Genomic DNA, 20,588 nt, shown 5'->3' with positions numbered 1-20,588 from the left:
TGAATATAAACAATCTTATCTTTCCTGATCCTGGGTTAGGTCTGCCTAACCCCGGTCAGGACTTCTGAGGCCGTCCTGCTGAAAATAGGAAGTTAGTGTCACATGCCAAGTTTGGAGGTTGTTTCTCATTCTCACTTCGTCCGCAAGCCAACGTATGATCCACCTACTCCCAAGTTCCCAGAGGGCATCTCCAACATTCACCTATGGGCAAGGATTAAGGATGTCAGTCATCACTTCTCTAAAAGATTTGGAGAATCCAACATCAACTTTGCACAATCCCCTCATCATCAATAAGATGGAATGGATTTAAAGGTTGGAGACAGGCTTCCTCAGGTGAGAGTGCGAGACAAGAAATTTTAGGTTGAGCAGCATGGGAGGCATGGGGGTCTTCATCATTGTCCACAGAACAGATGTTAGAGCACATTTTATGCCCATAAAACCAGTTTCCTAATTGTGGAGCTAGGCACATTGGTTCATTGCAAAGTACTAGAAAATTCTTTGAAAGTCCATGCTCGGTATTAGAGAATTTGTTACAATATATTTTCTTTATATTTTCAAATTCTTGTAATTAGTTGTAACTTCCTATTTTCCGTTGTAATTCCCTAATTTTAGAATTGTTTTCTATTTTTGTGTTTTGGGCTAATTCTAGGATTGTTTCCTATTTTTGTTGTAATTCCCTAATTCTAGGTTTGTTTTCTATTTTTTGTATTTTAGGTTTTGTGTATATATATTCATTCTTAATCAATGGAAAAGTTAAGCTATTGTTTTTCAATAATTCTCTCTCTACTTCAACATGATATCAAGAGCCTAATCTTCTTGGGCATATTTTTTTTTCCTTCTCCTTAATGGCTTCTAGTGCATCATTCTCTTCTACCAACGATCCTATCACTATCCAAAACTCCCAAGATCCTCAATATCCCCTCCTTACAATTAATCTCTCCAATATCACCAAATTGTCATCCACCAATTATCTCACATGGAGCCTTCAAATCCAATCTCTTCTTGAAGGTTATGATCTTCATCACTTCATTGATGACGCTCATACTCCACCACCACCCACCATCATCGTCACTGGTGTTGCATCCCCAAATCCAGCATATACAACTTGGAAGCGTCAGGATTGTCTCATCTTTAACGCTCTCCTTGGTGCTATCTCTGTTTCACTACAATCGCTTATTGCCCGCACCACCACTTTCCTTGATGCATGGAAAACCTTAGCCAATACCTATGTTAAACCATCTCGTGGTCATATTAAACAATTGAAGGAACAATTAAAGCGATGTATCAAGGGTTCAAAATCAATTAGTGAATACATGCAGACGATAAACTCGTGCCGATGAACTTGCCATTTTGGGGAAGCCAATTGATGATGAGGATTTTATTGATCGGGTTCTTGAAGGACTAAGTGATGAGTATAAATCCGTTATTGATGCAATTAATGCCCGTGACACGTCAATTTCTTTTGTTGAGCTCTATGATAAACTTCTCAACAAAGAAGCATCTCTTCAGACCACTCAATCATCTCCTTTATCGCTACCATCAACGGCAAATCCTACAGCCTTCCAGAATCGTCCAAATTGGCGTCCACCAACCACCACTCCACAACAACCAGACCCTACCACTGCGTTTTCTCCTCATGATAAACGTCAACCCAAACCTTATTTGGGTCGTTGTCAAGCATGCGGTATTCAAGGACACACTGCCAAGCGATGCTCGATGTTTCGGCTTGTCACTAATCAACAATCCCCAACACCTCGTCCTCAAGGCACTCAGGGATATCGCCCTTCCACGCCTTGGCAACCACGAGCCAATCATGTTGTTCTTGGCAACAACACTATTCCTACTTGGTTGCTGGATAGTGAAGCATCTCACCACATTATGTCTGACTTGAGCAATCTCTCTCTTCATAGCCCGTATCAAGGATATGATGATATCATGATCGGCGATGGATTGACCCTTCCCATCACACATACCGGTTCTATCACCATACTTATTTCCTCTCGCACCTTTACTTTACAAAACGTCTTTTGTGTCCCTTCCATGCAAAATAACTTAATTTCAATTTATCAATTTTGCACTAATAACCATGTTTATGTTGAATTCTCACCCTCTGCTTTTCAGGTGAAGGATCTAAACACGGGGGCAATCCTTTTGATGGGTGAACCTAAGGATGACGTATATGAGTGGCCGACTACATTCCCTTTTGTTACCTCTTCACCGTTGCTTGCATTTTCTAGTGTCAAGACCACTTCGTCCGAGTGGCACTCTAGACTAGGTCATCCATCATTTACTATTATGAAAAATATTGTCTCTAAGTTTTCTTTACCATTGTCTAGTCTGTTATCCTCTTTTACACATTGTAATGTCTGTTCATGTAATAAAAGTCATAAAATTTCATTTTCTTCTTCTACCTTAACCTCATCCCATCCACTTGAACTTCTCTTTTCTGATGTATGAACCTCTCCTGTTTCTTCTGTTGATGGTTTTCAGTACTACGTTATTTTTGTTGATCATTATACACGGCATATTTGGTATCATCCCCTTAAATGGAAATCCCATGTGTATGATGTCTTTGTGCGCTTCAAGGCATTCGTCGAAAACCAATTTAAACACTGAATTGTTACCCTCTATTCAGATAATGGTGGCAAATATCAAACCCTTGATAATTTTCGCTCCACCAATGGTATATCTCATCTTACTACACCACCACATACACCTGAACACAATGGTATTTCTAAACGACGTCATCTCCATATTGTTGAAATCGGTCTATCTCTTCTCACTCATGCATCGATGCCTCTAACTTTTTGGACTTACGCCTTTGCCACTGCTGTATATCTCATCAACCGTATGCCCACACCCACACTACATCTCTCATATCCTTTTGACAAACTCTTTGAGTCTCCACCCAACTACATTAAACTTCGGGTGTTCGGTTGCTTATGTTATCCATGACTTCGTCCTTATTCTCAACATAAAGTTGACTTTCGTTCCACTCCTTGTGTTTTTCTTGGTTACTCTTCAACACAAAGTGCCTATATCTGTCTTGATCTGTCCACCTCTAAAACTTATTTTTCTCTTCATGTCAAATTTCTTGAAAACACTTTTCCTTTTACCACTCACCAATCCCATCTAGCTCGTCCCACCCAAGAGCTCATTTCCAATTGGCTTCCACCCGTCTAAACTCTAACTATTTCAAATGTCTCACTCAATACGTCTCCACAAAGGGATTCCTCGTGTCAACATCCATCCCAAAATGCCCAACCAATCTACCGCCCCTCTTCACCAATTGACCGTTTACCACCAGAACCACACAATTCTGAGACCTCTTCTGCTTCAACCACAGCTCCATCCACCCATCAAAATACCCATCCCATGACCACTAGAGCCAAAAACAACATTCATAAACTCCTAACCAAGATGAATCTCACTGCTGTCTTTTCTCAACCATCAGACAATGAGCCTCATACTATTAACCAAGCCCTAACCGATCCCAAATGTAGACAAGCCATGAATGATGAATTTGATGCTCTTGTTCGAAATGGAACTTGGGAGCTTGTTCCATCTACTTCTATGCAGAATCTTGTTGGATGTAAGTGGGTTTTTCGTATTAAACGGATTCTTGATGGCTCTATTGACAAATACGAAGTCATATTAGTTGCCAAAGGTTTTCATCAGCGACCTAGCGTGGATTATCATGACACCTTTAGTCAGGTTATCAAGCCAACAACAATACGACTTGTTCTAAGTCTGGCAGTAAGTAAAGGTTGGCAATTGTGACAGTTGGATATTAATAATGTCTTTCTTCAAGGCCATCTTTCCGAAGATATCTACATGGCCTAGCCTTTGGGATTTGTTGATAGAGACAATCCAACACAAGTATGCAAATTAAATAAGACTATATATGGACTAAAGCAGGCCCCACAGGCTTGGTATCTTGAACTTCACCAGTTCCTCATTGAGTCTAGGTTCACAAACTCTCATGTAGACACTTCTCTATTCATTCTCCACTCAGGTGACATTACTATATATTTACTTGTTTATGTGGATGACATTATTATCACAGGTACTGACACCAATATTATTCAACACTACATTGACCTCATGGCACAAAGATTTTCAATCAAGGATCTTGGCGCCTTGTCCTACTTTCTCGGCACTGAGGTTCTTACCACTCCATCTGGTGTGTTGCTTACTCAAAGGCACTACATTTTTTATCTTCTTGCCCGGACAAAAATGTCTGGTGCAAAACCTGTTGCTACACCACTTGTTACAGATGGAAATCTCACACTTCATTCAGGTACAACTCTGACTAATTGCACAAAATATAGAACCCTTGTTGGCAATCTACAGTATCTTTGCCTCACTCGCCTAGACATATCATATGCTATTAACAAGCTATCCCAATTCATGCATTGCCCGACGTTTGAACATTGGAATGCTGCAAAACGACTGCTTCGATATTTGTGTGGGACATTGACTCATGGATTATTTCTTCATAAGGCAAATACACTTTCTCTTCATGCCTTCTCAGATGCAGATTGGGTTGGCAACAAAGATGACTATACCTTTACGAGTGCCTATATTGTCTATCTTGGTTGTCATCCAAGAAACAACGTACAGTTGCTCGGTCATCCACGGAGGCCGAGTATTGATTCGTTGCCGCTACTACTTCAGAAATCAGTTGGATTTGTTCCCTTCTCATAGAGCTTGGCGTCACTCTACCTACACCGCCTGTTATCTATTGTGACAATGTTGGTGCCACCTATCTCTATTCTAATCCAGTCTTTCATTCGCGCATGAAACATGTGGCAATTGACTATCACTTTATTCGGGTCAAGTTCAATCAGGTGTTCTTCGTGTTACTCATGTTTCCTTAGCAGATCAACTTGCCGACGCTCTTACTAAATCGCTTCCACGAAACCGCTTCCAAGAATTACGGGTCAAGATTGGAGTCTCCTCTGGAGCTCCATCTTGAGGGGGCATATTAAAGAATTCATTACAATAGATTTTCTTTCTATTTTCAAATTCTTGTAATTAGTTGTAACTTCCTATTTTTAATTGTAATTCCCTAATTCTAGGATTGTTTCCTATTTTTGTTGTAATTCCTTAATTCTAGGTTTGTTTCCTATTTTTTGTGTTTTAGGTTTTGTGTATATATATTCATTCTTAATTAATAGAAAAGTTAAACCATTGTTTCTCAATAATTCTCTCTTTACTTCAACATTCGGTATTCTATAAATTTCAAGGGGACTCCACTTCATACACCTTCATCATTCAGGTTGGGGACCATCCTAGTGTGAAAAAGAAAAATAGTAATCACAGTTAATAGCACTTCTATATATATTAAAAAATTGAAAATATTATTAGTATTACCAAGGGTCATTCTGCCGTATCATAAAGGTCCACTGAATCATAAACTGCCACATGCCAAAAAGGGTTTCATTAGGTCATATTTCTTGGCCATGAGGCTTCCACAAATACCACCCTGACGGACAGAATCATTCACTGACGGATAAAAATGTTGAGCTTTTGTCTGGGGTCTTGTCTTCGCCTTTGTTGTATCTTCAGTTTGATATTTTTGAACTCTGGGTGATCTGTGTTTCACTTCACTGCTCCCATCACCTTCCTGTCTAAAAATACATCTAAAAGATCCACTGCAAACCATTGGCTGCAGTGGCCTTGTTCTCCTCAATCAATATCATATATTTCTCTTACTGCATTTGATTTTAACATTCATTAACTTTTATATATATGTGTATATATATATATATATATATATATTTATTCAATTCATTTCTCCAAAATGGTTAACTCTTTCTCTCTTTCACGTTTAACAGATGGTCCTTTGTCTCATTCCCTTAATTTCTTCCGCGCTATCCTTGATGTTACAGTCATCTGCTAGCGCAGTGAGACCCGCATCTACGTCCAGGGATAAGTTTATCTCGTACTTTGCTATGACTCAAGTCTCTGGTTCGTAAAATTGCCACACTCAATCTTGGAGTTGGAAATTGACAGGAGACACTATTCCCTTTGTGCTGTGCAGACCAAGGGTCTTTCGTCTACCTGTGGGGTTAGAGATATAAAGAAGGATTCTTAGCTATACCACTATTTTTGAAGTCAGTGTCATAAAGGAGGGGAAAATATCCAATTCAGCCGGTGTTTGATCTTGTTGAGATCCCTCTCTTCCCACGAGAGTATCTTTCAGCACCTCCCTCAACAGAACTCCTGAATCTGTTTTCTTTCCATGCAAAATGGCCCCAGCATCAGCAGCTGCCTTAGTTCTTTCAACTCCTACAACTTCTGCATGCAAGTGGGGTGTGGGTTTCCTCTAAATTGACTTGGAAGTTTTGTTTTAATTTTGAGGTATATATGGCAAGGAGGAAAGGGGAGGAAAGGAGAGTGGGGAAGTGAAGGGAACCTTATCCTTTGCTCTATATCTTATTGGACCATATATATGATATATCTGGGTCCTCTGAGATCTGTCCTCATCTCCCACATACTGGTTGAAGATAATGCAAATTTGTAGATTTTAAGTGATATTACTCCTAATTCATCCCTTTAATTTCCTCTCTTGCATTCCAGTGATTTAACTCAAGCTGGAACTTCCATTTCTTTTCATTTCTCTTCATCTATCTCTTCACTCTCTCATGCATATGCATGTATTACATTGGTTAATTACATTGGCTACTGCTACCTAGCTAGCTCTTGGATTAATCTATATGTATATATATATAACAGCTTCTTCTCCAACATATTTAATTTCCTTTTCTTCACATCAATGGCCTTGCTTGTAGGCTTTGAAAGTATGATGCAGCCTTAGATGACTTGCCAGCTCATGTGTTATTTTGTTCTTTTAAAAGGGATTCAGCTCGACAAAGCTGGTACGTTGTTTTTGGCTGCAAGTTTCTTTCTCGTCTTGCATGCAAGGCCTTCGGTGCTCTTTTCTTTTCCTTCCTTGCTACACTGTTCCCATCTCTATAATTTAAGTAAATAAAATTGGATTGATGGTTCCTACAGGGCTTCTTGTGTCTTTGTGTTCACCTATATTACAAAGAATGGATTGATTTCCTCACTGGTATAACCTTAATTATATTTTCCATTTTCACTGTTCAAGCTGGAAATGCACTAAAATTTGACGACCATTTCCATCAGATTCAAGGCTAGATATTTAAGCAAAGGCCAGATATCCTCCAATAACATGTTGCTTTTAAGATGGAGTCATACTTCTAACTCAATGCACAGCTTTAAAATGACATATCCACTCCATATTGGTGTAAAATCCCATCAAATTTGAAATTCTTGTGAGCCTTTTAAGAATAATTCTCATTTTTATTTGGCCATTGTAAGTTCTTATATGCTGAGGATTGTAGGGATGTTCATGGCTAATTTATTTAAAAGAGAGGCAACATCCAACATTCTTTCCCTATGCTGTGGGCATTGATCTTTTACACTTTGTCCACCCTTTTTCTCTTAGTACTTGACTCACTGATTTTCTTTTTCTTTCATCCCCTCCAGGTAAACTTTATATTTTAAAGACATCAGTTTACCATGTATACATAATATCATGGTGCATGGCAAGCCAGGGATGGTTGCCTTGGTTTCTTCCTGCACAGAACTTTTCTTAGGGAAGACATCCACAGAAAGGCAATTTTGTATTTCTATACATATGGCATTTTGGGTAAAAGCTCCCTTACCACTTACCAGCTTCCTATACCTGAAGGCAGAAGGAGATGCGGCCTTCCCAACCCACGGGTCCATGCATTTATTTTGTCATTTATTACATCAAGTAGTAAGGTCCCACCATGTTCACCAACACACAAAATTTGATGAACACTCTCTATATGTCGGTTTCATGGAAGAAATTCACTATAAATTACTTCCCACCCTCTTAAAGAGATGTCTGATGTTTATTACATCAAATGCCTCCTGTATGCCTTGGTTCCAGACATCGACGGCTCCAATATATGATGAAGTATGTACAAGGTATATATGGAAAAAAAAAAAGAAAGAAGGAAAAACCTCATGTCATCATTGATTTTATTTACGGTTACCTACCACCCCGCGAGAATCTATTATTAGAACATCACATACCAGCCAATTGTGGGCAAGACACTTCCATAATAGGGGAAGGGGGAGCATCATTGGACCACAAGGGTTTAGTACTAATGGCAAACAGCCTATAAATTATATCTGAACTTGGTGAAACCACCCCATATGTGTCTTTTTACCCCTAAAGGAATGGAACATCTGGATCTGATGGGGACCCCAAATCTGAAGCTCACCAGGGTTACTTTTTCTAATTCAGGTTGAGTAAGCTGGATGGTCAGATCCTCTAAATTATTACTTTGGCATCAAGTGAATGTTGCCAGCAGTTGAGTTATTTTGATTACAGAGATATATAGTATGGTCCCTCAACAGATATTCATAGTACAAGATCAAAAACTACATTGTAGTAATAAAATAATGATTATTTATTTCTTGTTGTTCGGGTTATTATCGTAAGTTGGAATGGAATTTTCCCTTGCAAAGTGATTGGTCTATGCTGGCGTAGTTTACACATAAAATACACCCAATGAAGAAGGATGAAATATTGAAAGTTAAAAGAGATTGGAAAGGTCATGGTTGGTGAGCTCTAAATGATTCATTAATGGTAGATGAAATGCAGATTCTTCAATGAGTGAAATGCATCAATGCTTCAATTCATGATGTGACCCTTACCATCAGGAGACTCCTCTTTCTCTTTCTCATTCTCTTTCTCTTTCTCTTTCTGACTCATGCAGGACAAGGTATTTCACTATTTTGTCCAGAAGCAAGAATCCAACTACGATTATCTGTATAACACCCCAAGCAAATGTTGTTTTCTTTGATGATTTCACATGGTTTGCAGTCTGTTTTCCCATGTGTTAAATCATTTGAACAGGGGGCATAAATTATTTTTCCAGCAAAAGATAAAAAAAGAAAGAAAGAAAAAAAAAAAAAGAAAACCTTCCTGTTGTTCAACTACTCCCTTTGCTTCTCTGTTCTTTAATCATAAGCCTCTAAATTCTTGGAAATGGCCATTTTTTCATTCAAAAGGTTTGATTCTGTTAAACGTCAGGGACTGCCCTTGGGAAGAATCCGACTGTAGGAGATTGCTTAGCCCATCAAGCTAACTTGCTCTGAGATTCATATTAGCTTGGAGGAGATTTAAAGTGCTAGGCCTCAACCAGATTCAAGGTACTCATCCTCCAAGTTCTTCCATTTCTGGAAAACCCAGAAAATTTGGTGTCATTTTTTCTTGGCAGCATTTTTGGTTTTCATTTTCTTGTGGGAGTGCTTTTCTTTTGAAAATAGACTAGAGCAAGTTGATATAGTTGCTCACAAAGGGACAAATCATGAGCTTCATTTATGTTTCTCCAACAACCTCTTGTTCTGTTCTGTTTTTTCCTTTCTAAAAAAAAAATTGTATTACATATCACTTCAGTTGGAGTTTTCATGCTTCTACATCGACTAGAATGGTAAGAAAATAATGGATAGAGTCATTACCATTTGAACTTGTATGATAGAAACAGATTACTGGTTCTTTCTACCTATTTTTGGAAGAGAGAAAACTCTTTATCATCTAGATTTTCTTTTGTAGGATATGAACATCGATTAGAAGACAGAAGAGAGGAGGGAGGACCCATCCTTTGAAGATGATGAACATGGATACGAGAAAACCTGTTGGTAACCTTGCTGAATCGATTCGTTCTCTCTTAGGATTAAAGGCAAATCTTACTTCCAGCTGGGCTGATTCGGTTAGTGATATTATAAAGAGTTTACCATCAGAAGAACCACGCACTGATAGGATAAAACCTGCAAAGTCCGAAACAACAAATTCCTTTGATGACAAAGAGGTTAATTCAGGCACTATTATTTTGAAGCTTAAAGGTGGATCCTTTGTTCCTCGTGTATATATATATATATGTGTGTGTGTGTGTTCGTTGAGAATTGGTGGGTCACTCTAAATTAGCCTTTAACTTTTTCCCTTTTTGTCTCCTGTGGATAGATGAACTTGCTGCCTTAACTGCATACATAAACCAGTTGAACATTCAGAGAAGGCAGGTTCTAAATGAATTTCTGGACTTGAAAGGTTAGTCACATTGTCTTTAACTGAAAGCAAACGACACTAGGGCACATAACATGATGCTACTTTGAGGAAGACTTGGCTTTGGCTTCTCCCAAAGCTGAAGTCTTTGGACAGCAGGCTGTAATCAATCTAAAAATGTTCTATCATTTTCCTTTGTCCTTGCAGGGAACATTCGAGTGTTTTGTAGAATCAGACCCATCACTGTGGGGGAGAATTCCAGCCATTTAAGTACCGTCGTAACTTTAGATTCAAGTAATGCGCTGCTAAAACTTGCTGAGAATAAGAGTAAACGTTACAGCTTTGACAAGGTTTTCCACCCGGGTTCATCACAAGGTGCTTGAGTTAGTACATCAAATTTTCCTCGTGATTTTTGCTTCTTTTTCTTCTTCTCCTTGGCGTAGTGCACAGATACCTATTTATCAAAGCCAATGCCTCTGACATGAGTGTTTTATTGAAATCGCTGGTTTTGAATCTTGATGGTTTAAAATTTCAGATGATGTCTTTTTGGAAGTTGAGCCAGTCATCAAAACTGCCCTGGATGGCTACAATGCATGCATCTTTGCATATGGGCAGACAGGCACAGGGAAAACTTACACAATGGTGAGGATCACATTCAGCTAGTAACATAATTCAGAGCTGAAGAATCATAAAAATTCGACTAAAAAAACAGCCAACCAAGCCAATTTTAGGCCCCAGATCACAGAAATCACCAGAGATTCTAACCTAATCTTCAGGGAAAACCATGATTTAGCCAAAGAGGTTACCTAGAACTGACTGTCATTTCTACAGAACAAGAAGAATGACGCCCTTTTGATATTCACGCCTGATGGGAACTATGATTAGTTGACTTTCCAAATTCAGTTTTTATAGCTTTAAGAGTCCACATTGATCATTTCAGGATAACCCATGTACAGTTCACTGTTCTAACTGTAACTGTTGTTGGCCTTAAATCATAGGAAGGTACTCCGGATTGTCCAGGAGTAGTGCCCCGCGCAATGGAGGTTCTGTTTAAGCAAGCAGTGGATAGTAACCATGCTTTTCTCTTCAGTTTCAGTATGCTTGAGATTTACTTGGGAAATCTCAAAGACTTGCTTGTCCCTCAGTCAACAAAAGTAACAGATCCCCTGCCACCAAGGTAAGTATGCATTTTACTTTACATTATGTTGGATAGTTGTAAATGTATAACATCTAGATGGTTGGTTGTTTCTAATCAACTCAATCCACTTGTATACGAATTCCTACTATTAAAGCAGTACTAGAACATCACTAGATATGATTCTCAAATGCTGGCTTCAACTAATTGAACCTCTCATTTTCACCATTAACACAACCAAAGTGAATTGGCATGAATGAGTACTCTTTTCCTTCTATGCTTATTTTCTTAGATGCTACAAAGAAATGCTTTCTAAAATAACTTTACAATTTCAATGTACAGCCTCTCAGTCCATACAGATCCAAAGGGAGGGATTGAGATTGACAACCTTGTTTCCATCCAAGTGAGTGATTTTAATCAAGCTCTAAGTCTGTACAGATTAGGACGTCGGTTCAGATCAACTGCTTCTACAAATTCTAACATAGCGTCAAGCAGATCTCACTGGTAATTACTTCCCTGATGAGAATTATGAGGCATGTTCTTTGACATAGTAGTTGGATAAGAGGCCATACAACACCCAATTGATAGGACTCAAAACCATGGTAAAGCTTGAAAACCAAAATTTCATTTACAAAAGAGATCTGCTCTAGGTTCGGGACACGGATTTTAGAGACTGGTTAGTGGGGAATTACAATATTTCCTGGGTTCTGAATTTGTCTATTTCATCATCACTGCTCCTTGCAGCATGATTCGCATAACAATGACTTGTTCTGACGCACCTGAGAGACGAAGAGAAACAAATAAAATATGGATGGTTGACCTTGGGGGAAGCGAGCGAGTGCTGAAGACAAAGGCATCTGGGAGAAGACTTGAAGAAGGAAAAGCCATCAATCTATCACTTTCAGCGCTTGGACATGTCATCAATGCGCTCCAAAGAAAAAGGCGCCACATACCCTACAGGCAACAAAAAATTCCTCATATTTGTTAATTTCATGAAAGCTATCCAAAGTACACTTGGTTTGGTTAGAATGAACCAAAGCAAAGAAGTGACTTGCCATAAAACCAACTTGCTTTATGGCAACCCACTCTTAGTATAAGAAAGAAAAGCAGAAAGATTTTAAAGCAAACTACAAGCTTCCAAACATTATATAGAATGTTAATGCTTCATTTGTCAAGGTTTCAATCTGTCAATTAGGGTTCACTAGCCAGTGGAACTCCCCCAGCATTATAGAGTAAACCCTGAATTAGAAGTTTTTCACTTTTGACAGGAATAGCAAGCTGACACAAGTTCTTAAAGATTCCCTCGGTAATATATTCTTCTTCACTGAACTCCATATTTTCTGTTCATCATGAACCAACTAGCCAGTGACTAAACAATAGTCTTACTATATACTTAAAGAGGTATATTCAAGAGAGGAAAGAAGTAAAACAAATCTTCCTCCATACGTTAGGTAGAGATGCAGTAAGTTTGTTCTTGTTATTCCAGAAGTGCCACCTAGGATAGAACAAGATTAAACTTGTCTGAGTCTTCTGCATGCCATAATAATTACAAAAACTAGCCAGGAAAGTATCTTCTCACCCGATGACCACTTTTATCTAAGCAGAAGACCTAGCGTTGTCAGTGCACAGGTCATGTGCATGGATTTTTCCATTTCTACATCTTGATTCAGATATTCCTCTTTACTTTAATTCTGTATCTTCTTTACAGGAGAGGATTCAAAAACATTGATGCTTGTCCATGTCAGTCCCAAAGAAGAAGATCTGTGTGAGACAGTCTGTTCTTTGAATTTTGCAACACGGGTGCGAAGCATTCACCTTGTTTCTGAGGAATCAACTGTAAGTTAACTTAATGTTGCATTTCTTAAACCGCCTTTCAAATAACTGTATGGTCCATATTTCTGAGTAATGAGTCTGGCGTTATATAGACTATCCTAGCAATGAAACTCAAAAAATGGTATCGAACTATAAACATGTTATATAATACCTTTATACCATGATAAGATTGTGAACAACTTGTTATAGGACAGGGTAGGTCGCCAAGTTGTTCATCCATATAATCCCCATCAAGAAAAGTAACACATTATCTGTGGTAGTTGCGGATTAGACCATTAATCTTTTGAGGAATGGACATTAACAATACAACACATTACATGAAAAAGAAATTAGTAACATATTACAATTTGTGCTAACTAAATCAATGAGTATGTAATAGAGGGAAAAAGAGAGTTCAATCATGCAGTCACTACACAATTATTCTTCGTACTTTTTTTTTTTTTTGTATAAGTTACACTATTATTCTTCATACTATGGTTTTGAAGCAGCTGTATTTCACATTAAACATTTTTCTGATGCACATACATTAAGAAAACTGAGAAAACATGCTATTATACTATTCAGAAGTATAAAAAATACATCAAAAGGGAATGCATCTGGAACAGAACACTGATCAATACAAATACTCTAACTATTGATGTATTTGGGGACTTCTAGAATTTCCATCTCAGATATCTCATCTTGTGGCCTCATGCAGAAAAATGCTTCCGTCTCCTTGTAAATTTAAATCTGAAATTTAGTTCTTGCTACTGTGTTCAACAATTGGAAAGCAGGAAATAAGGGACCAGAAGGAACTTGCAATGACCAATCTGCAGCAGAAGATTGAATGGATTGAAGCTGAACGTCAAAATATTAGAAGAAAGATTGATAAGTTGAATGAAAGATTAGAAAATCTCACGAGGACCATATCATCTTCCAATGAGCAACTGGAAGCTTCCCATCCATCTATGGAAGAGCCACAATCTAAAGTAGAAATTATTAGTAACAGGACTGGGGATGTTACAGCAGCTCCCATACCAAGGATACCAAGATTTATGAGGCCAACTATTTGCAGTAGAAGAAAATCTGGAATAGATCATGAAAATTCAGAAAAGAAAGGCCCTGCCTCTGCAAGGAGGAGAAAAGCATTGTCTCGCCATGCCGAATCTGTAAGTTTCCCTGTAAAAGGTATTTCAGAATACAGCTCAGATCACAGTATTTCCAGAACTAGCTGCTTGGCAGGCTTGAACTTAAAATGCAGTGCAGATAATGAAACAGAATACAGTCAAGACACATCGGAGTGTGATGTCAAAATGGTTGTTTTTCCAGAACGGGAAAACTTGCTAAGGAGTTCAATTCGTAAAAAGGCTCACTTCAGTCATACTGAGGAATGTGGAAATAGAAAGACAGATAAACTTGATTCCACAAAATTCTCGAAGGTTGACAATTGGCTTCATTTACATAAAAATGAACCAACTATTAGAAGTTACATGCATAGGAGTAAACAGGTTCTTGCTATTCCTAATCCAGAGAAGAAAGATGAGTGCAATGGGCAGAATATATCAGAAAAGTTACAAGATGACAAAGTACATAATCAAGAGCATGCAATCAATACTATTGCTGACCATCAAATTGAGAAACTGACTGGTGATGGGGTAGCTGGAACATTCATATCTGAGGTGGCAATTGATAAAACAGTGTCAGAGTTGAAGGATTTTATCAGTAAGAACCCCAATCCCAACTCTGTTTATCCCTCTCATGCCACTGATGGCACAAATATGATTCAAACACAAGGTTTGGTTGATGGCCCACTGGTAGAGGAAGACAAAACTGGCCCTTTCACTCCACCTGAGGTGTTGTGTGTTAGGTTTATTCAGAACACGGACAATAGGATGAAGGGAATACCTATTAACCAGGAAATAACAGGCAAAACACAATGTTCAGACACTTTCATGCTAAACAACAGCAATTGCTGCCACTTTTATCCACCTGATATGGATAATGGTAGTATTGACCTTATAGAAGATTCGGATGTCTCCACCTCAATATCAGAACTGAAATCACATTGTCCACAAGTGCCTAGCAACAGTGTAGAAGATGCTGAAAAGGAAAGCTTATGTGTATCTTCTCAACACTTGGAAATAGGGACAAGATCTTGCTTGCACAGATTCAGATCTCAAAGAGCTTTATTTATGGACACCACAAAGCCAAAAGATCTTACCATGTTCTTTGATGAATCACAAGGAAATATGGGCACAGGTGAGAATTCTGAGGTTCCAACTGTGATCTTATTTCCTGACCAAGTTCATCTCTTCCAAGTAATCCTAATTTTAGGATGACTTCAATCTAAATATGAAATTGAGTAAACAACTAACATCTTATCCCCACAAGTTATTAAAAATATTAGTTGAACTCACAGTTTGTTCTTATTGTATTTTCAACAGGGATATGTGATCTCCTCAAACAGAAAATCCGGATTTTTTATGCCAGTGCTCTTCTAGGATTGGGATTTGAGAACTTGGGATTTGAACATGAATTCTTCTATGGTTTAATGCAGTGAAGTAGATCCAAGTTGATGACAATAGGTTATTGAGCTTTCCAAAGTAACTTTACTGTCTATTTACTGCATGTATTATCAGGAGGTGATGTTAAACCTTTACATTAAGGTGATATTAAACATATACACTGACTCACTGTAGTGATCCTTCTGTCTTATTTACTAGGAAACAGGCTCCAAATTAATAAAAGGAACATGCACATATGTGACAGTTTGTGAGCCCATCAAGTTATTTCCTTGAAGCACTATGCCAACATATACAGCTGGGACTCTCTGTTTGATGGACAAAGAGAATCAAAGGTTTCTGGATGAGTGTAAAACAAACTGAGCAGCCACAGAGACTGTATAAATATTAATTTATTTTTTTATCTCTATGCCTGTATCCAGTAGGCTCCTTTAGATTAAAGTACAATATATAAAAATCTGAGGGATATTGAGAACAATTTCACTTTTTGTTTAAACAATTGCTAAGTGCAATATTAGATGTCATGAAGACTGAAGTCTATAAACAAATGCAGTGCCAAATTCAGCCACCCTACACTACAAGAGACTACAAGATGGGGTTGTTAAGCATTCTGTTTTTACAACTGCTTTAGAAAGACTTTATTAGATACAAACATAAATACACCCTTATTTCAGAAAAGGCTTCCTAAAATTTGACAATTTAGATCTCCATGCACAATTCAAATAACATTTGATGACCTGAAAACTCCCAAGGCTTGAGAACTTGTTTACAAGTTTGTTTTACCAAGCAAGAAAGAAACATTATTTCCTCATCTCAGGAGACTCCACATAATTCGATCAGCCTGCTGCCCTATGGATATAGTTTTTTGCCAATACTATATGTTTTCATGTTTTCAGAATTTGCTGAGAAAAATCTGATTCCTCCAAGCGCTTTATGACATATATAATGAAGGCCAACAAATACATAATGCCACACCCCTAATAGAATTGGGTTCCTGAAGATATGGAAGTGTTATGATAACTGTCAATTATCAAGGAACATGTCATGGATCTCTTCCCGTGATGCTATTTCATTCTCAACAGGCTCTTTAATTCAAGAAAGATGGATTTTAGTGGCCCAAGCACCTATCTCGTCAGAGAAAAAACTAATCAACATCAAGAATTTTATCATAGACAATATTCTAAGTGAACTTTGGCCGAAAGAACAAATATCAAAACTGCAGAATGAGGAATCAGGAAAGGGAAGAAAGCAATATCTGCATATAAAGGGTAAGCAGCAGCTTCTTAAGTAAACCAATTTTCAATTAACATACCTGGTCAAGACAAAGTAGCATAAATGCAGCAAATCTTGACAAAACACCAAGACATCAGGTGAAGCCCATTTCTAGATCTTATCGTTTGAACTAAACAAACATTGAATTTGTTCAACTGTCCTGTCAACAGACCTTAGTTCACTTGAAAGACACATCTTCAACATAAATTGGATTCACTTGGCTTTCGACATAAAGTGCATTTTAGTTTTTTTTTTCTTGGGGATTGCAGCAGCTCCATCAATTCATATTGCATTCTTGTCTGAATGGTTCTTGAGACTGTTCTACACAAGATCATGCACAGATAGAAGTAGAAATATATCCTGATTCCTTATTGGATTCAAGCATCTCAACATGTTCCTTTTGTACATACATAGCTATCTTCGACTGCAAGTTTATCTTGCATAGAACTTCAAATATCCTCTCAGACTGAGGGTGCAATTTGTCACCTGCAACAAATTCATGAACTCTGTTATTTACTTCAATGCAACTCCCACCTGGCATCTTCTTAACACCTGTGTCCCTCATCACTTTCCTCACCATCCCAGCTTCATTCCACTTACTTTGGGTGGCATATATATTAGATAAAAGTGTATAGTTTCCACTATTATGGGGCTCCACCTTGATCAAATGCTGTAAAGCTTGTTTCCCAAGTTCAGCATCTCCATGGATTCTTGCAGCAGCAAGAAGGGACCCCCATATAGGAGCATTGGCTTCAAATGGCATCCCCCTAACTAGTTCCTGTGCCTCTTGGAGGAAACCAGCACGCCCAAGTAAATCAATCATACAGCCATAATGTTGAATTTTTGGTTTAATCCCATACTTTGTGCCCATGCATTTGAAATACCAGCGGCCCATTTCTACCAATCCAACATGGCAACAAGCAGAAAGGATGGCAACAAAAGTGATTTCATTTGGCTTAATCCTATTCCTTTCCATGCAAGAGAACATTTCAAGGGCTTCTCTTCCAAGCCCATGTAAAGCCAGCCCATCAATCATCGAAGTCCAAGTAATGACGCTTTTATGCTCCATGTTCTTGAAAACTTCTAGGGCCTTCTCTATTTTACCACATTTTGCATACATGTCTATGAGGGCATTGTTAAGAGGAACAATTTTAGACAATCCATGTTTATCAATATAGTTATGGATCCACTCCCCCAACTCGAGAGCACCCAAATGAGCACAAGCTGAGAGTGCGGCCAACATTGCAATTTCATCGGGCTCCACTTCCTCAAGTTGCATCCTCCTAAACATTGTGATTGCCTCATTGGGTCTGTCCATCTGAGCATACCCTGCAATTACAGCAGTCCAAGAAATGACATTCCTCTCAGGCATACGCTCAAACAAGTGTCGCGCATTGTCAACATCACCCACCTTGGCATAGCCAGCTACCATTGCATTCCAGAATGCCACATCTCTAAAACACACTCCGTCAAACAGCTGCCGAGCCTCAGAAACGCATCCACAGGACGAATACATTTGAATGAGAGCGGTCACCACGTGAATGTCACTGACTAGCCCAGTCCCAATAGCCTGACAGTGAATCTGCCTCCCAACATGGATTGCCAATAGACGAACAACGGCCTTCAGCACAAAGGGTAAAGAGTAGGTGTCGAATCGCAAATCGGAGGCTAGAATTCTGTTGTAGAGAAGAATAGCCTCTGTGGCAAGTTCAGGGTTGGAAAGAGCCTTGATAATGGTGTTATAGAGATAGATATCTGGTCGGGTCTTGTGGGTGAAGATGGAGTGGCTATAATGGGAGAAGCCCAAAGAGGAGCAGGCCTCAATGAATCTGCTAAGGAGGATGTTATCCTGGTCGAGGCCTCTAGAGAGCATGAAGCAATGAGTCTGGTGTAAGTGTTTAAGGTTGGAACACTGTTTGAGCAAGGAAAGGAGGTGGTAGGAAGGAGATGCAGCAGCAGCAGTAGCCGTAGAGAATAAAGCGGCACGAGATGTTTGAAGGAGGAGAGGCTCCAGCACGGCTCGCTTCCAATGGCTACTGGATGGTCGGAACAAATGCACCATGGAAGCTGTCACTCTAATGAGTAATGAGTGATTGAACTATTATGCAATTTATCCTTTTTAAAATATTTATTAAATTTTATCAAATACTTTTTTTTATTTTTATATATGAATATTTTTTATACTAAAAGTATTTTTTTTAAAATATTGTTAAACGGACTCTAGATGCAAAGATATTTCTAGCTACCTTACATGTGGATTCTGGAGATCAAAGTTACGAAAAAGGCCTCTTCCACTGCCGAAAGGATACGTGGGCAAGGCATGCAAGGCCTGGGTGAAAAGGCAAGGGGAAGAGTTAGAAGAAAGAAAAGAGAGGGGTGGTCTAGGCCTGTTTGAAATCTCAAAAACTGGCAATTTTTTTTAATTTTTTTTTAACCACGGTTGATAAGAATAATTTCAATAGCTTTTACAAAAAAATGGAGCTTATTCTCGGAATATCGTAAAGGTATTATAATTTTTTATACTTATGTTTAATTAAAAATTCTTATGTTGTTTTTCATATTTTTAATTTATTGCTCAAAAACTTCCATTTTTTTTAAGGGAGAATTATATTTTGGGGGTAGATGAGCCCCAAAATTAACAAAAGGTCCATATAACTCTTCAAATTGAGTTGAAGGATATGAAATAGTAACGGACAAATATACCCTTTAAGAACACATATAAAATATTTTATAAAATTAAGTTAAATAATTTTTTTTCAATAATTTTTTTTCAAAAATACTAAATTAAATAAAAGTAGTTTTCAAAAATATTAAATTAAATAATTTTTTTTTCAAAAATATTAAATTAAACTTTTTTTTTCAAAAATATTAAATTAAATTAAAGTATTTAAAAAAATATTAAATTAAATATTTTTTAAAATATTAAATTAAATAAATTTATTTTTAAAAAATATTAAATTAAATAAATTTATTTTTAAAAAATATTAAATTACATAAAAGTATTTTTTTAAAATATTAAATTAAATAAAAGTATTTTTCAAAAATATTAATTTTTTTTTTCTCAAAATCAACAAAGGGCATTGTTGGAAATATTGAAGGATGATATCCTTCAACTCAATTTCCATACTTTCATCGGGTCTTGGGCTCAATTTGAAGAGTTGTATGGACCTTTTATTAATTTGGGGGCCCATCTACCCCCAAAACATAATTCTCCCTTTTTTTAATTACCAAAGGAGGCTAGGTTATTGAGTTAAAATATCAACAACCATTAGAGACTGAAAGTCAATCTAAACTTTGATGGAAAGAAAAGAACTAGATTAGTGAGCATACCAATAAAAAATTCTCCTCACATTAATTTCTTTCATCCTCAAATGTAAATTTTATTTTAAGTACCAGGACGATTGCTAAAATCAATTAAAATATTTTCCTAAATTATTAAATCGTCATATTTACTTTTATTGATCTATAAATTTCTCAATCCCACTAGTATAAAGAATATGCAACATATGTTCCACCTCTCTATTTAGTATGTGATGACAACATGGTTGAACTCCAAAGCGAGCAGTTTGAGTTTTTACAAATTTTGATTCTTGCATGCCCAACTATCCCAACCCTTTTTGAGCAAACATGAGATTGTTTCAGGGTTCCAAGGTTGTATTTGTTTAATATTTTTTCTTTACAAATTTTCTATTGTATAATGAATTGATCTCTTCCCTCTTAGTGGATGTAAACATATCACATCAAAGTATTTCCTGACATAACAAGTTGTATTAATCTC

At 37.6% G+C, this 20,588-nt stretch overlaps 2 protein-coding genes across 7 annotated transcripts; one reads left to right on the top strand and one right to left on the bottom strand.

The window, feature by feature from the left end:
* The first annotated feature begins 8,892 nt into the window (after nt 1–8,892).
* On the top strand, nt 8,893–16,021 carry LOC100257047 (kinesin-like protein KIN-14T). 3 transcript variants are annotated; one of them, XM_010653115.3, is made up of 13 exons: nt 8,893–9,219; nt 9,623–9,912; nt 10,031–10,114; nt 10,277–10,444; nt 10,605–10,711; nt 11,068–11,246; nt 11,547–11,708; nt 11,949–12,164; nt 12,473–12,510; nt 12,913–13,040; nt 13,808–15,275; nt 15,461–15,601; nt 15,740–16,021. In XM_010653115.3, exons 2-12 carry the CDS (start codon nt 9,678–9,680, stop codon nt 15,574–15,576), a joined length of 2,901 nt encoding a protein of 966 aa, XP_010651417.1. In that variant the 5' UTR covers nt 8,893–9,219; nt 9,623–9,677; the 3' UTR covers nt 15,577–15,601; nt 15,740–16,021. The 3 variants fall into 3 exon arrangements, with proteins under 3 accessions (XP_010651417.1, XP_002283784.3, XP_059593282.1); XM_002283748.5 differs by lacking the exon at nt 15,740–16,021 and having other exon boundaries at nt 8,894–9,219; nt 13,811–15,275; nt 15,461–15,697; XM_059737299.1 differs by lacking the exon at nt 15,740–16,021 and having other exon boundaries at nt 8,894–9,219; nt 15,461–15,697.
* Nucleotides 13,564–18,921, bottom strand: LOC100251915 (pentatricopeptide repeat-containing protein At5g56310). Of its 4 annotated transcripts, none has more exons than XM_059737300.1 (3): nt 16,851–18,921; nt 13,936–14,195; nt 13,564–13,846 (listed from the first exon to the last, which is right to left on the bottom strand). In XM_059737300.1, the coding sequence occupies exon 1, from the start codon at nt 18,870–18,872 to the stop codon at nt 17,142–17,144; it is 1,731 nt and encodes a 576-aa protein (XP_059593283.1). In that variant the 5' UTR covers nt 18,873–18,921; the 3' UTR covers nt 13,564–13,846; nt 13,936–14,195; nt 16,851–17,141. The 4 variants fall into 4 exon arrangements, with proteins under 4 accessions (XP_059593283.1, XP_059593284.1, XP_019075855.1 ...); XM_059737301.1 differs by having other exon boundaries at nt 13,942–14,195; XM_019220310.2 differs by having other exon boundaries at nt 13,564–14,195.
* Between the last annotated feature and the right edge of the window lie 1,667 nt (nt 18,922–20,588).

This window comes from Vitis vinifera, chromosome 6, assembly GCF_030704535.1.
Source record: "Vitis vinifera cultivar Pinot Noir 40024 chromosome 6, ASM3070453v1".
NCBI lineage: Eukaryota > Viridiplantae > Streptophyta > Magnoliopsida > Vitales > Vitaceae > Vitis > Vitis vinifera.
The sequence above is the reverse complement of the archived record's forward strand: the minus strand, read 5'-3'. Positions and strand labels throughout refer to the sequence as shown.

What these genes read in the sequence shown, in the direction of transcription:
- LOC100251915 (XM_019220310.2), bottom strand. Translation starts at nt 18,872, where the DNA reads ATGGTGCATTTGTTCCGACCATCCAGTAGCCATTGGAAGCGAGCCGTG.
- LOC100257047 (XM_010653115.3), top strand. Translation starts at nt 9,678, where the DNA reads ATGATGAACATGGATACGAGAAAACCTGTTGGTAACCTTGCTGAATCG. An exon ending in CAGGGAAAACTTACACAATG is followed by an intron (nt 10,712 to 11,067) that starts GTGAGGATCACA and finishes CTTAAATCATAG; the next exon opens with GAAGGTACTCCGGATTGTCC. An exon ending in ACAGATCCCCTGCCACCAAG is followed by an intron (nt 11,247 to 11,546) that starts GTAAGTATGCAT and finishes TTCAATGTACAG; the next exon opens with CCTCTCAGTCCATACAGATC.